General features: G+C 36.1%; 2 protein-coding genes across 4 annotated transcripts; both read left to right on the top strand.

The window, feature by feature from the left end:
• The first annotated feature begins 1,852 nt into the window (after positions 1-1,852).
• LOC107771817 (calcium/calmodulin-regulated receptor-like kinase 1) lies at positions 1,853-9,298 on the top strand. Of its 2 annotated transcripts, none has more exons than XM_075235364.1 (8): positions 1,853-2,085; positions 2,960-3,330; positions 5,138-5,291; positions 6,091-6,217; positions 7,015-7,100; positions 7,324-7,395; positions 7,553-7,756; positions 8,663-9,298. In XM_075235364.1, the coding sequence occupies exons 2-8, from the start codon at positions 3,017-3,019 to the stop codon at positions 8,996-8,998; spliced, it is 1,293 nt and encodes a 430-aa protein (XP_075091465.1). In that variant the 5' UTR covers positions 1,853-2,085; positions 2,960-3,016; the 3' UTR covers positions 8,999-9,298. The 2 variants fall into 2 exon arrangements, with proteins under 2 accessions (XP_075091465.1, XP_075091467.1); XM_075235366.1 differs by lacking the exon at positions 1,853-2,085 and adding an exon at positions 2,107-2,408.
• A 761-nt stretch (positions 9,299-10,059) lies between these two features.
• Positions 10,060-12,415, top strand: LOC107771799 (large ribosomal subunit protein uL24c-like). Of its 2 annotated transcripts, XM_016591253.2 has the most exons (5): positions 10,060-10,276; positions 11,168-11,206; positions 11,543-11,773; positions 11,905-12,122; positions 12,235-12,415. In XM_016591253.2, exons 1-4 carry the CDS (start codon positions 10,184-10,186, stop codon positions 12,109-12,111), a joined length of 570 nt encoding a protein of 189 aa, XP_016446739.2. In that variant the 5' UTR covers positions 10,060-10,183; the 3' UTR covers positions 12,112-12,122; positions 12,235-12,415. The 2 variants fall into 2 exon arrangements, with proteins under 2 accessions (XP_016446739.2, XP_016446735.2); XM_016591249.2 differs by having other exon boundaries at positions 11,905-12,270.
• Positions 12,416-13,548: the final 1,133 nt, after the last annotated feature.

Here is a 13,548-nt window from a genome sequence, read left to right as displayed (position 1 = left end):
AAGGAGTTTTTAACAATCTGTCACTATCATTTTATGTATTTATATTTCATAGCTAGTTTTGGACAATTTGTTGTATTTGAGTGTATTTGAATACATTGTTCAACTGTAAGTTTTTTAATTTATTTTTATTTTTATTTTTATTTTTTTCCGCATATATTTGAGTGTATTTGAATATACTATTCGGTTGTATCCAACCTTATTTGATGTCGTAAGGTTGAACGTATTTGACAGTATGGAATGTATTTACACTAAAAAAAATGACAAAATGAAGAATACAGCCAGATCTCCGGCGAAAATACAAAATACACTGTATTTAAAAAGGAAGAATATAATCAAATCCGGTCGAATCACCGGCGAAATACAAAATACAATGTATTTATACTAAAACAAATGAAGAATACATTCAAATCCTTTTAGAAATACACATTATTTGCACTAAAAAATGAAGAATACAGTCAAATCCAGTCAAATCTCCGACGAGAATATACTGTATTTAAAAATGGAGAATACAATCAAATCCCGATCTCCGAAAAAAAATACAAAATACACTTTAGATCTCTAATGAAATAAAATACACTATATTTATATAACAATTTTTCCAGCGCGAAAGGCAGTAGAGAAGAAAGATGTGGCTTTTTTTTCAAGCGTGAAAAGTAGTGGTGGAGGAATAAGTTTTCAGTCAGATGAATACACTCAGATGTGAAATACAAAGAAGGAGAAGAAGCCATAGATTCCGGCATCTCTGTTAGATCCAGATCCAGTGACGTCTTAAATATTGCAACTTTGTGATTTCAGATTTGAATCTGACAGTGGTGGCGACGGTGTTTAAGGGTGATTCGCGGTGAAGGGGGTAGTGGTTTGGTAGTGGGTGGTGATAGGTCTGGTTTGGCGGTGGTGATTTGTGAAGACGAACGAGGGTGGTGATGCATGGAGATAAGAGAAGGGAAAAGAGAGAGAGAGAGAGGCGGCTGTTTGGTTGGGTTCCGATAGAGCTCCGCCAAGAAAGATGACTGGTGACGACTTGTATACTGGATATCGGCTGGTTGAGGGAGAAGAGAAAAGGAAAATGAGAGGGATTGGGGGGGGTGGGGGGGGGGATTATACAATGGAATAACTTCATGCATTTGGTATAGCTATGATGGGTAAATTGAAAATTCATTGTAGCTATGAAAAGTAATTAAATTAAAAGGTAGTTTTTATCCATTTCATTATCCATTTCATAACTCTTAGAATTAGCTACAGCAGGTAAATTTTCCTACTAATTTTACCTACATACCAATAACACATACTAGTTAATAAGAGAATAGAGAAAGCTCATCTAGATTTCGAACAAGAGTGATGGTAGATTAATTATAAGAAATTTTGGATATTTGCTTATTTTATCTTAAAGAAGTTGGGGCCTAAAATAGTTAGGATCTTAATCCTTGTCATGACAAAGTCATCAAAATTGATGGTTGTTGAAAGTTTGTCTCTCACCATCAAATAAAAATGGTGAAATGAATGAGATTTAAGGTATAATTTAGTATTTTGAAAAAACTTCTCGTAGAAAATACTTTCCCCATAATAAAATTTAGGAGCTTTAAATGTAGATTAATTTGACCGGTAATTTGTTAGAATTGGTTAAAAAGAAAGAAAGTTTGTCTCTCTCAATCCCTTTTTCCTTGTAACACAAGAAAAATAATGTAAATTTATAGAGGGTCCTTAAAGTGGCTAGACCATCATTTATTCTATTTTATTCATCATAAGAAAAGAAAAAAGAAAGAAAAAGACGTGTGAATTGTCTGAATATATTGTGTATAAATTATGAGGGCATTACAGGAATGTAAAATAATCATCATTCGTCACGCGCGTTTAAGTCTCAACGTAAATGTCGAACGAGTCCACCACAGTTGCCAAAAGAACACTCTGCTCTCGCCTCTTTTATTTGATTTTTCTGACTTTTCCTCTATCTAAGCAATTTCCGTAGTTCCAAACACGGTCTAAATCAGATTCCTTGCTTTTTTCATCTCAAATTCTCTACTTTTTGTTGCTTCGCAACTTGGCTTAGATCCTTCTTCATCACGCTTTGTAACTGCTTCACTCAAGGTACAATGGATGAATGCACGTTAACAGAATTGTACCCTGAAAATGGCTCCTTTTCAGAGTTTCCTTTTTCATAATTTCTTAGAACTTTTATCACTACTGTTTGATCTGTACTATTTTACTTTCTCAAGTTTACCTTTGTACTAATATGATGTATTTTTTCCATTTGATCTGTTGTTTGGTTGTCCAGAAATATATGAGCAAAAGGAATGGAACATTCATTTCCAGATTTTTCCTTTTCGCTGCTGGTGGAATAAGCTTTGTCGTTTTAGAATAGTTGCAAGCTCTGTGATTTTTTTCCAAAATTAGCAAACAAGACTCTTCTCGTAAAACATGTTTTTGTTCTCTTCTCGATATAGTTTTTAAATTATTTGGTTATTTCATCATTACGATTCTCTTTATACCGTTGAAATTGGAGATCCAGTTTAGGATGAAAATTGTATTCATTATTTCTTTGAACGAAATTAGTCTAAATGAAACTAAATGGTTATTGAGGATTCATATGGTGGATCTCAACTAGTTTGGGATTGCAGGAAGTTGTTGTTGTAGTTTCTTTTCAGGAGCTGAGTTGTAGTCTAGATTAAATTATGCTTTTACAGGAGTTGTTTAGCCTTTCCAAGATTTACATGTAACTAGAAAATATAAAGAACTGGACTCATTATTTTTTTGAACGAGATTAGTCTAAATTATGCACTTACTGGAGTTATTTTGTATATTATTGGCCTGAAATGATGAAGTAATATGTTCAGTGAGCATTCACATAGCCGACCCCAACTTGTTTGGGGCTGAGGCTTACTTGTTATTGTTGTTGACTCTTGAGTGCAAAAAATGCTTGAGCCGCCAAGTGCAGGAGTTAACTGCTTTTAATTTCTTACAGCTATTTCACGATGCGATCAATGCATAGATAGCTGAAAATTCGAAGTGCCCGGAAGAAATGGAGAAGGAGTCACATGGATTAATTATAGGCATCTCAATTGGAGTTGTGATAGGAGTGCTTTTAGCTATACTTGCATTTTTCTGCTTTAGGTACCATAGGAAACGTCCTCAGATAGGGAATAGCAGTTCTAGGAGGGCTGCCACTATTCCTATTCGTGCAAATGGTGCTGATACTTGTACAGTATTATCAGACTCTTCCATTGGTACAGAGTCACCAAAATCGACTATCCAGAATGGCATGTCAGTGTGGCTTGGCGGCCTTAGGAAGGCAAATGTTGTTTCTGCTTCCGGTATACTCGAGTACTCCTACAAGTATGTATCTATGACTGTATGCAAAAAGTGTTGCAACTTTTTAGTTCGATTTCCAATCTACTGCTCTCTCATTGTTTGTGCAAAGCGAAATGAGATTCAGCAGTTTTTCCATGACTTATTATTGCAGAGCTTGTTCAAAATCAGTACTTATATTATTATAGTTGTTTCAATCACCACAAGTAGAATAAGGTAGAAGGATCCTAGGAAATCCAAACTTCCCCTTTCATTTTAACCACGTCCTTACAGTACTTGCCATAGCAGAAATGAGGCATTCTTTTTATTTACACTTTATGACAGAAAGTGCTGTTGACTGTAGGAAGCTTAAGTTCAAACATCGTCCATCCTAATGTCTGGCTTCTTTGAAAATTTTCTGTTTAGAATTCCAACAATGTACTGTTTGGACGTTCTGCAAAACTAGGAACATTCTCCTGTAGCAAGACTTTGCATCTTTGAGCCATGGCAATATCCAATTAATGCCTCTGATTCATAACTCTGATGAATGGTCTTACAATTCCCTTCACATTATTGACCATAAGCTGCACTATTCAATAAATAGACCTTGCATCTTAGGGCCATGATTATCTGCTTTTGATTCATAACTGTGCCGAATGATCATACGCTACTTTTTCATGACTGTTTGGCATTGCTTGCACCAGCTAGATCCACCTCTTAATCAATAAACTGGATACATTAGCCTCTCAACCAGTATCAACCCTTTTAACTCTCCTCTGAGAAGCACAAAGCATCAACATCAACCAGGCTTTTTGCTTAGTAATCACAATAGGAAGGCATATAATGTGGCTGTTGAGCTGCCTAACTCACAGCAGTTATGTCTCAGCAGCCCTTTCACCCCATGATAGTCTATCCATACTAATTCAAAATAATCTACATTTGATATGCTTAAACCTGATGAATGTTGCCAGTACTCCCACAAAGCAAACCAGAGATCAACCTTCACCCATACTTTTTTTTTTTTTTTGATAACCGTGGTGTCCGGGCCAACTTGCGCGCACATCGACTAATTCCACGGGATACCTGCCACCTCCCACCAGCAACATGTACCAGGTAACTCTATCCACCAAGGCTTGGATAGATGGGAAGAAATCACCTAGTATTTGCCTCCGCTGGGATTTGAACCTGGGACCTCATGGTTCTCACCCACTTCATTGACCACTAGGCCATACCCTTGGGTGCCTTCACCCATTCTTTTTTTATAACAACATCCGCAGTGTGATCCTACAAGTTGGGTCTGGGGAGGATGGGGTGTATACAGACCTTACCCCTACCTTATGTGTAGAGAGGTTGTTTCCAATAGACCTTCGGCCCGTCCATTCTTTTTTTTTTGGAATGGTAAAAATACCATTGCACATATGCTAACGAGTGTCTCACTTCTTTCCCAGCACTCTATCTTGTAAACTTTCCCCTGTGGTTTGCATGCTTGATGAAGCCTCTTTTGAATGGTTTTGGTGTCGATGTAGTGGTTAAGCAGCAATTGGAGATGTTACCCAGAAATCAAAGACTTTGAAAATGAATATTATTGCCTACTGGGTAATGGATTTGTTTTGATACGATCAATATTTGCGATTAAGGATTTGTTTGAATGTTAAACCTTTGTATATGCATATTTTAGTTTTACCATTTCTAGAAATGTGTTTTCCAACATCAGAATGCCTCAGAAGAACTAGAAATCAATGAGCAGCTTTTAAACCATATATATGTATCTTCTATGATCCTTTACATTTAATTGAAGTTTTTATTCTGAGAGATGCTTAAACATTTAGTTAACGTACTCTTTCTTAATGGGCAGGGATTTGCAAAGAGCAACCTACAACTTCACCACATTGATTGGTCAAGGGGCCTATGGTCCTGTTTATAAGGCTCAGATGTCTACTGGTGAGACAGTTGCTGTCAAAGTGCTCGCAACTGATTCTAAACAAGGAGAGAAAGAATTCCAAACAGAGGTACTCTAAACATCACAGAAGCATACTTTTCATGGTGGTTTGACATTTGTTTGACAAGTCACCTTGCTCAAACATTTTGTCTTAAATTTTGACAACCTTTGGAACTGTGAAACAACCATGTTGACTGCATTAATATATGGAAAAGCCAGTTCACTAAACAACCAGTTGATAAAATATGGTGCAGTCGTGAAAAATGCTAAATAAGTTTACTTACTTTTTGTTCTTGTAGATTAATGTTTACCTTAAATCATGAGATATCACCTAGAGAACATGCTAGTGTTACAAGCCCTAGTTATCTTTAACAAACATCCAGTTTACAAACAAAAAGAGAAGGGGATATTTACTTTTAACTCTACTCATATTTTGATTCAGTAGTTGGTGAAGTGCTTGCAACTGATCCTAAGCAAGATGGGTCAGGAAATTGCTGTACCCTCCTAATGTGTACAACGTTTTCTCTAAATGCCACAGCACACCAAAAAATTTAGGCAAATTCTAGTATTTTTAGGTCAACAAAACTTTTCATCCAGTAGGGTTCTAGACTATGTTGCGCGGCTCTCCAAAATGATGCCACACCCATGTCAGATCCTCCAAAAATACACTACTTTTGGAGGTTCCGGCACGCACCAGACAATACTTTTGGAGAGTCCGAGCAACATAGGTTCTAGATATCCTCTAAGCCTAATTTTTTTATTCATATTTTGTGCTAAACCATATGTGTTATGCTGTAATTGCTGAACTACATTTTATATTGTAAATTTTTTAAAACTAAATTGACTTCCAGCTTCTTTTATTTCCACAGGTCATGTTACTGGGAAGGCTACATCATAGAAACCTGGTGAATTTGGTTGGATATTGTGCAGAGAAGGGTCAGCATATGCTTATCTACGTTTACATGAGCAGAGGCAGTTTGGCTTCTCACTTGTACGGTATGCTATGGAGAACTCTGTCTGATGATTTAGTGGAAAGAGAAAGAATTCTTTGAGAGGCAGTCTTGAACAATGCCTTTTCCTGCAACATTCTACAAGTTGAAAACATTCTCTGATTGGATGATGCTGGGATTACCAAATATTACATGCCTGGATGTGCATTTTTCACCTCAATTATGTGCATTGAATAGCATATATCGGTCATCGTTAGATTAAGGCAATAATTAACTGTGCATATTATCAGATCTCTCTCAAATCACCGAAAGCGCGAGAAGTTAGTTTGCAGTAAATTGAACTATAATTATATGGGTGTAAACTAGATTAGTCTTCAGCAGTTAGCAATAGCTAAGTTTTGGGTGTAGTCAGTCTCGTGCTTACCCACTGTATATTCTAGCAGTCTAGAATTGAGCTCCGCTCTGAACAATATTTTCTCATATTCCTGATGTCCTCCATCTATATGCGTTCAGCGCAAACTATTTAATCAGTTTATAGCAAGGCTACGTAAGGCCTAGTTTAGTGCTGCTGGTTCATGACACTTCTGGTTGCACATACACTGAATACTAGGGGTTGTTTATATGACCATATCCCACCACCTCAAATTGGAAACTCTCCATTATGTTCTGTGAGATTCACGTTATACTGTCATTTGTCTTTTGACTAGCATATCATGTACTCATGCAATCAAAATTTTCATAGCAATCTAAAATGCTGTAAAGTCACCAGATATTTGCTTCCAGGATAACCTCTCACATGCATGATAATATGTTAGTCTTTTAACAAAGGAACTACTTTGACAGATGAAAAGCTTGAACCCTTGCACTGGGATTTGAGAGTTCAAATTGCTCTTGATGTGGCTAGGGGCTTAGAGTATCTTCATGACGGGGTAATCTTCTCCCACAATTTGCATTTAATGCTGACACATGATTAACGACCAATCTCTCTTCGGTACCACGGATCCTTGAAATAAGCACAAATTGCCATTCACATACAAAGTACATTTTTGGGGATCTCAATTTCTGAATCATGCGTGTCCTAGTGGCAATTCTCCTGCTACCATATATTGCTCATTTATTCAACTCTTTAATCTCTTTTATTTCCTTTTTCAGGCAGTTCCTCCAGTTGTACACCGGGATATTAAATCATCCAATATTTTGTTGGATCAGTCAATGAGAGCTAGGGTATGCAGTTGCTAAATATATTTCTTATTTCTCTCCAAAAGTAAAGTAAATGGCATAGATTTCCTTGGTTTTAATGATAATGAAATGGCAGATTTTGAGGTGGTCATACTGTAAAGTCCATTTCAGGCTAATGCTAATCATTGGGTTTAATACATAGGTTGCTGATTTTGGGCTTTCAAGGGAAGAAATGATCAGTAAACATGTATCCAACATCCGTGGAACATTCGGATATCTTGATCCTGAATATATATCAACTAGGTCATTCACTAAGAAAAGCGATGTTTACAGCTTTGGGGTCTTACTGTTTGAACTTATTGCTGGTAGAAATCCTCTTCAGGGGCTCATCGAGTATGTTGAACTAGTAAGATCTCTCTCTCTCTCTCTCTCTCTCTCTCTCTCTCTCTCTCTCATTATGAGATGTGAAATTCTTGTCTTCTTTATTATTATTATCTTTTGACAATGATATGGTGAGAACTAAGGGCCCATGATTTCTTGAGCATATACAGCTTTATGAGATTGCTTATGCCTTCTCTCTTTTTCTTTTAGTTTCCCTTCTTACTTTTTTTGTTGTAATATTTTTGCTTGCTCTTATGTCTTCCCCTGGTTGTACTTGGATGACTTCATCATATGCTTATTTTCACTCAACATTGATTCAAATAAGTCCGTTTTTCACTTTGGATAATGTACTGTATAGTATCTACTTGCAAAAGAATTTTGCTTCTAGTAGATATTACTCTCTTTGCTCTCTTGTGCCGCATAATTCAGTTGCGATTACCATTTTTCACATTGGATATACTCTATGTTTACTTACTTTTGTTTCTGAGTGCACAAGTTTTTTGTGGACAAGCTTGCAAGGACCTTGTTACACAATTGGTGATAATCTGGTGGTGAGTTATGAAGGAAGTGAGAATAAAATTTCACCGGGCATATTTTCTAAAAATAAGAGAAAATAGTAAAAGAATGCAATAGCAGTTTCATAAATCAATCAGACCCCAGCAAAAAAGATACTGGGGGTCTGAGTCTTCGAGGTTCCTGCATCCTGTAGTCCATGTCTGCGGTTAGCTTATCACTGTTGCACGGATTAGATCTCCTCAAAATGTCACTACTAGCTTTAGGGACGTGAGCACCTACTGTCGAGCAACTTCAACCCCCCCCAACGCACACAAGCACAAAAAAAAAAAAAAAAAAAACCTCTTTTATTGTCCATATGTTTCTTAAGCCTATTCAGCAATATAGAAATTAAGCTCCAAATGACTAATGATTGTAGGCAGCCATGACTACAGATGGAAAAGGTGGATGGGAGGAAATTGCAGATTCCCGTCTTGATGGGAAGTATGATTTGCAAGAGCTTAATGATGTAGCTGCACTTGCATACAAATGTGTGAATCGTGCCCCCAAGAAACGGCCTTCCATGAGGGACATTGTGCAGGTTCTGTCAAGGATACTTAAATCTAGACACGACAGAAAGCGTCACAAGCGTTCTTCATCTGCAACAGCAGAGGAGGTTACCATCAATGCTGAACAACCAGATTATCGGAGTCCAAACTCTGGACACCGACGAGGGGAATCTATGGACAGCACAGCTGACTCATGTGAAGTTTAACTCAGTTCTTCCATTTGTTTATTTTTTTTTTTTTAATTTCTTCCTCTTCTTTTCTTCTTGTAAAATTGGTCAGGTTGTTAGGTTCTCCATTCATAACACACTTCTGTCTTGGTGCGTTCGATTGGGGTACTTAGGATCTGTTATAGTCTGCGTGTAAGATAGCCTTTCTTTCTTTCCAATTTTGTTAAATTTTTGTAAATTTGCGTGGAAGGTAAACGAATGGCAGAAGGAAAGGGTGAAAAGCCCAGATCAGCCTTTTGTCAATTCTATGAAAGTTCATATAATCTTTAACAGCCAAAAGTACCTTTTTTGTTTTTGTTTTTGTGTACTTGATTTGTAGGATTTCCGTATGACTTTGCTGGAATTAGCAGTAAAGAACCAATGTCATTGGCATCTGTTGTTCCGGTATTACTAACAGTTGCTTCGGCTCTTAAAAATAATTGATCTTTCGCGAGCTAGGATTACCTCAATGAGCACAACGATGAGTTCAACTACTACTATGGATATTGAAGGCAATTTAGATTTGTTTTTATTTATTTTAAATAGCCCTAATACGATTCGTCACGGTAGAAGGGCAAGAAGTTGTCGGAATTTAAGTGCAATTGTGATTCGAAAAGTATGTAAACATTAGTATTTATGCTTTTTTAGAAGAAAAGAAGGTAGTAACTGAGAACTATACTAGCTTATAGCTAGATCTCTTGCAAAAATAGAAAGTCAAAAAATTCTGCTATTTAGTTTTTTTTCCCTTATAGTAATGGTTTCCAAGTCAAGTACCTTGATTGTATACCTACCATCTCTTACCAACACAAAAATATATACTAGTAACTATGATTACTAATGCTAATACATATGCAAAGAAATTAAATATAATAATAATACAAGACAAATAACCACGAGAGCTCCTCAAGGCATTGATGAACTATCTACTTAGGAACTCATTACATCCTTTTCAATCTAATATATATTGTTAGAAAGAATCATTGATATATATTGAATCAATTCATTTTTATCTGCTTTGTCCCAAGATAAAGGTACTTTTTCAATTGGGCCGGACTCGACCGGTCCAAGGTCCAATCACTGAGTGAGAAAGAAGAAGAAGGTGTTGCTTTCCTTGTTTATTATCCTATCCTCTAAACTCTCCTGTGTGTTCTTTCTTACTTCCAAAGAGGAAGTACGCCCTTTGCAATGGCAGCTCTGCAGAGCTCCTTCACTGGGCTTTCAATCTCCTCCACCTCTTTCTTCGGCCAGCGCTTCTCTCCTCCTCTCTCCCCTCCTCTGGTATGCTTTCTCATAACTTCCACTTGAAAATAGAATTTTCCTTTTTCTCTGTGTCAATTCTCCTAATTTAATTCATAAATGAAAAGGTTTCTTCTTGAATAATGGATTTCTATGTTTGGATAAGGAATTATGGGAACAGGGGATCCCATCTCAATTGCAGTATTGATTAGAAATGAATTTTATATCCTTTGATTACAGCCCGTTGTTTAATTGCTCCCCTAGGCCACCATTGCTAGCTGAATCCTTGCTCATATTGACATATCATATGCGTTAGCTTGCTAACAAAATTCACATTGGAAGTTTATAAGAAAAAACAAAAAACCAGTGTAGTGATACTATCAATGGTGCGAGGCTTTTTTTTGGTGAAAATTAATTGGCCTACATCGGACTATATCACACCATGTTAAGAGTGTCTTTGGGCTTAATTAGTAACAAGTTTTCTCTGTTCCAAGTTTTGATCTATTTATTGTCAGTACGTTTAGAGGAGTATCTAGCTGCAAGTGACTAATTTAATATGTAAAGACATCTATATTTACCTGCAATGATTCCTCAATATGTTGAAAAGTCCAGTGCATTAAACATATGCTAATTGATTAACTAAAACTTACTCCCTCTGTACCAATTATATATTCCCCTTTGATATAAATTGTTCTATCGTAGATATATTTCAAACATGTTTACCATGAGGGATCTGGTGAATTTATTGCATAGTGCCTATACAAATCACTAGCTCTTCAGAAAATGCACTTGCTGTTATTCGATTAACACTCTTCACTGCAATTGTTTACCCAATCCTATGCTTACATAGTTTGTCGATTTTTGGTGCATTGAACTGAAGAATTGAATAATCTTTAGCCACGTCAATGAAAATCTACTTATGATCCTATGCAGGTTACATCAACAGAAGGTCCATGTCTGATTCAAGCAAAGGTTGGTATTTTGATGCCATTTTCTGGTCCTTTAAAATGTGTCTCTGAGAATATGGTTGTTGCAACTACTTTTATAGGGTCATTGTTATGTGGTCATGCACTTCTTTTTGAACCTATGACTGCATGAAGGAAGTGCTTAAATTAAATCGTTAACAGTTTTTAACAATTGCCACGTTTTCTACGCTGATCTCTGGGCCTAATTGTTAGTACTTGTTAGGAAACTGACATATCACTTGCAAGGGGAGTATGATATTCTTGTAGTTAACATACCAGTATCTGTGATTAGAATTTGTTTTATCATTGAATAAGAACAATCTTTTTGATGTCTATTTTGCAGCTTAAGCGATGGGAGCGGAAAGAGTGTAAGCCAAACAGCCTTCCAGTACTACACAAAATGCATGTTAAGTTGGGAGATACAGTAAAGGTAATATCCGGTCATGATAAAGGTAAGATTGGGGAGATCACCGAGATCATCAAGCACAACAGCAAAGTAGTAGTAAAAGATGTGAACTTGAAAACCAAGCATGTGAAGAGTAGGAGTGAGGATGAACCAGGCCAGATAGTCAAGGTTTTATTTTGATTCCTCTCTTCTCTAACTTGCCTGAAAACTGTGTTCTTGAGCTTTTCGTTTGGTCTTGACTAGGATTGGATAAACCCTTGACCTACCAAGAAAGTAAATTTTTGTGTTAACATTTTCAGATTGAAGCTCCTATTCACAGCTCAAACGTGATGCTTTACTCGAAAGAGCAGAAGGTAGCCAGTCGGGTGGGTCATAAAACACTAGACAATGGAAAAAGGGTCCGCTACCTCATAAAAACTGGGGAAATCATTGATAGTGCAGAAAACTGGAAGAAAGCAGTCAAAGAGAAGGAGAAAACAACAGAAGCAGTAGCTGCTGCTTCCTAGGAGACTGGCCTGTAAATTCTAGTTGATTTTGCTAATTTTGAATCTTCTTTTGTAATAGTATGATTCTGTTATCACATTAACCTTTTTAAAATCAGTAACAGAAGAATTTGTATTAATGAGCAGAAACCAGCATTAAGATATTGGTGGGAGATTACAAAATTTGTGCCAGATGAGCTGTAGTGAGGATATGACGTCAATTAGAGTATGTACTTCTTAAACATTCTTGAGATTGCACCACATAGCTAGTTGTTATAAACACCTATATATTTCAGATTATACAAAGATTCAGTTCTCCTTCGAAAAATCTTTGTTTCTTTCCTACCTAAGGAACTGTGACTTTAATCTCTGTGTGTGTTGAATGGGTTATTAGGGTTTCTGTGCCTGGCATCAATACCAGCTATGTATGAAAAGTATCAAGACGAAGTGGATTATCTAGCAAGCAAAGGGAACCAAGATATGAAGAAATTGTACAAGAAATTTGATAACAAAGTTCTTAACAAGATTCCAAGGGGACCTGTGAAGGAAAGGAAAAGATTTTGAGTCAATTACTCTATGACAAAGTTTGTTAATGGCTACATAACAGGTGTCTGAAACACTTGTAACTATTTTTTATTTAATAAGTACGAAAGAAAATATTTTTCGGAAAATATTATCCAATTTTTCCATGTTTGGTTGGCTTAAATGTTTTGGAAAATATTTTCCCCATGAACTCATTTTCCTCCAATTGGAGGAAAATATTTTCCTATCAAAAGAAGGGAAAATATTTTTCTAAACTCTTTTTCAACCTTCTCCACTCTATTCCCCATCCCCGCCAACCCACCCCCATCCACCCCATCCATAAGAGACAAAACTTTTTGTACAGTTATAATGTATGTGTGATTTCAGAATCTCCTTATCAGAATTTTTAGCTCCTCACCACATATAGGATCTCTCTTGCAAATTATAGCAGATGTTACCTATTATTGATTTAAAAGTAATATTTTTAATTGATCAAATAAATTTAATCTTCAATAAGTGATAAAAACAAGCAACAAAAAATTAAAACATTTTAGTTTACCATTTTTACTTCGAGATGTTAAATTTACCAAAATCACTTATCTTAACCTCAGACTTCTTCATCTTATCTTCATTTCATTTGTCTTTTTTCCCCTCCTTTCTCAAAGAAAGTTTTAACATGTTTATGCATATGCAACACGCATTCTTCAAGCGATCAATGGAAAATAAGATGAATTAAGTAAATTAAAAATATTAAGTCATCTCACAAATTCTAAAATAACAAAAATTCAAAAGAGAATTATTTTGTGTATATATACATATAGGCTTCATATAATAATAGACAAGGGTACAACGTGCAACGCACGTTCCCAATCACTAGTAAATACTAAATACTGAAGTTAGGCGTATTACTTGTCAAATTACTACTACTTATTCTAAATG

Source organism: Nicotiana tabacum, chromosome 2 (genome assembly GCF_000715075.1).
Source record: "Nicotiana tabacum cultivar K326 chromosome 2, ASM71507v2, whole genome shotgun sequence".
In the NCBI taxonomy this organism is placed as follows: Eukaryota; Viridiplantae; Streptophyta; class Magnoliopsida; order Solanales; family Solanaceae; genus Nicotiana; species Nicotiana tabacum.
Note: the sequence above shows the minus strand (reverse complement) of the source record. Positions and strands in the feature narration are given on the sequence as shown.

Excerpts from the sequence above, each read along its gene's own strand:
- LOC107771799 (XM_016591253.2), top strand. The coding sequence starts at position 10,184 with ATGGCAGCTCTGCAGAGCTCCTTCACTGGGCTTTCAATCTCCTCCACC. Across the intron at positions 11,207-11,542 it reads CATGTCTGATTCAAGCAAAG|CTTAAGCGATGGGAGCGGAA; the intron begins GTTGGTATTTTG and ends TCTATTTTGCAG. Across the intron at positions 11,774-11,904 it reads AACCAGGCCAGATAGTCAAG|ATTGAAGCTCCTATTCACAG; the intron begins GTTTTATTTTGA and ends TAACATTTTCAG.
- LOC107771817 (XM_075235364.1), top strand. The coding sequence starts at position 3,017 with ATGGAGAAGGAGTCACATGGATTAATTATAGGCATCTCAATTGGAGTT. Across the intron at positions 3,331-5,137 it reads ATACTCGAGTACTCCTACAA|GGATTTGCAAAGAGCAACCT; the intron begins GTATGTATCTAT and ends CTTAATGGGCAG. Across the intron at positions 7,757-8,662 it reads TCATCGAGTATGTTGAACTA|GCAGCCATGACTACAGATGG; the intron begins GTAAGATCTCTC and ends TAATGATTGTAG.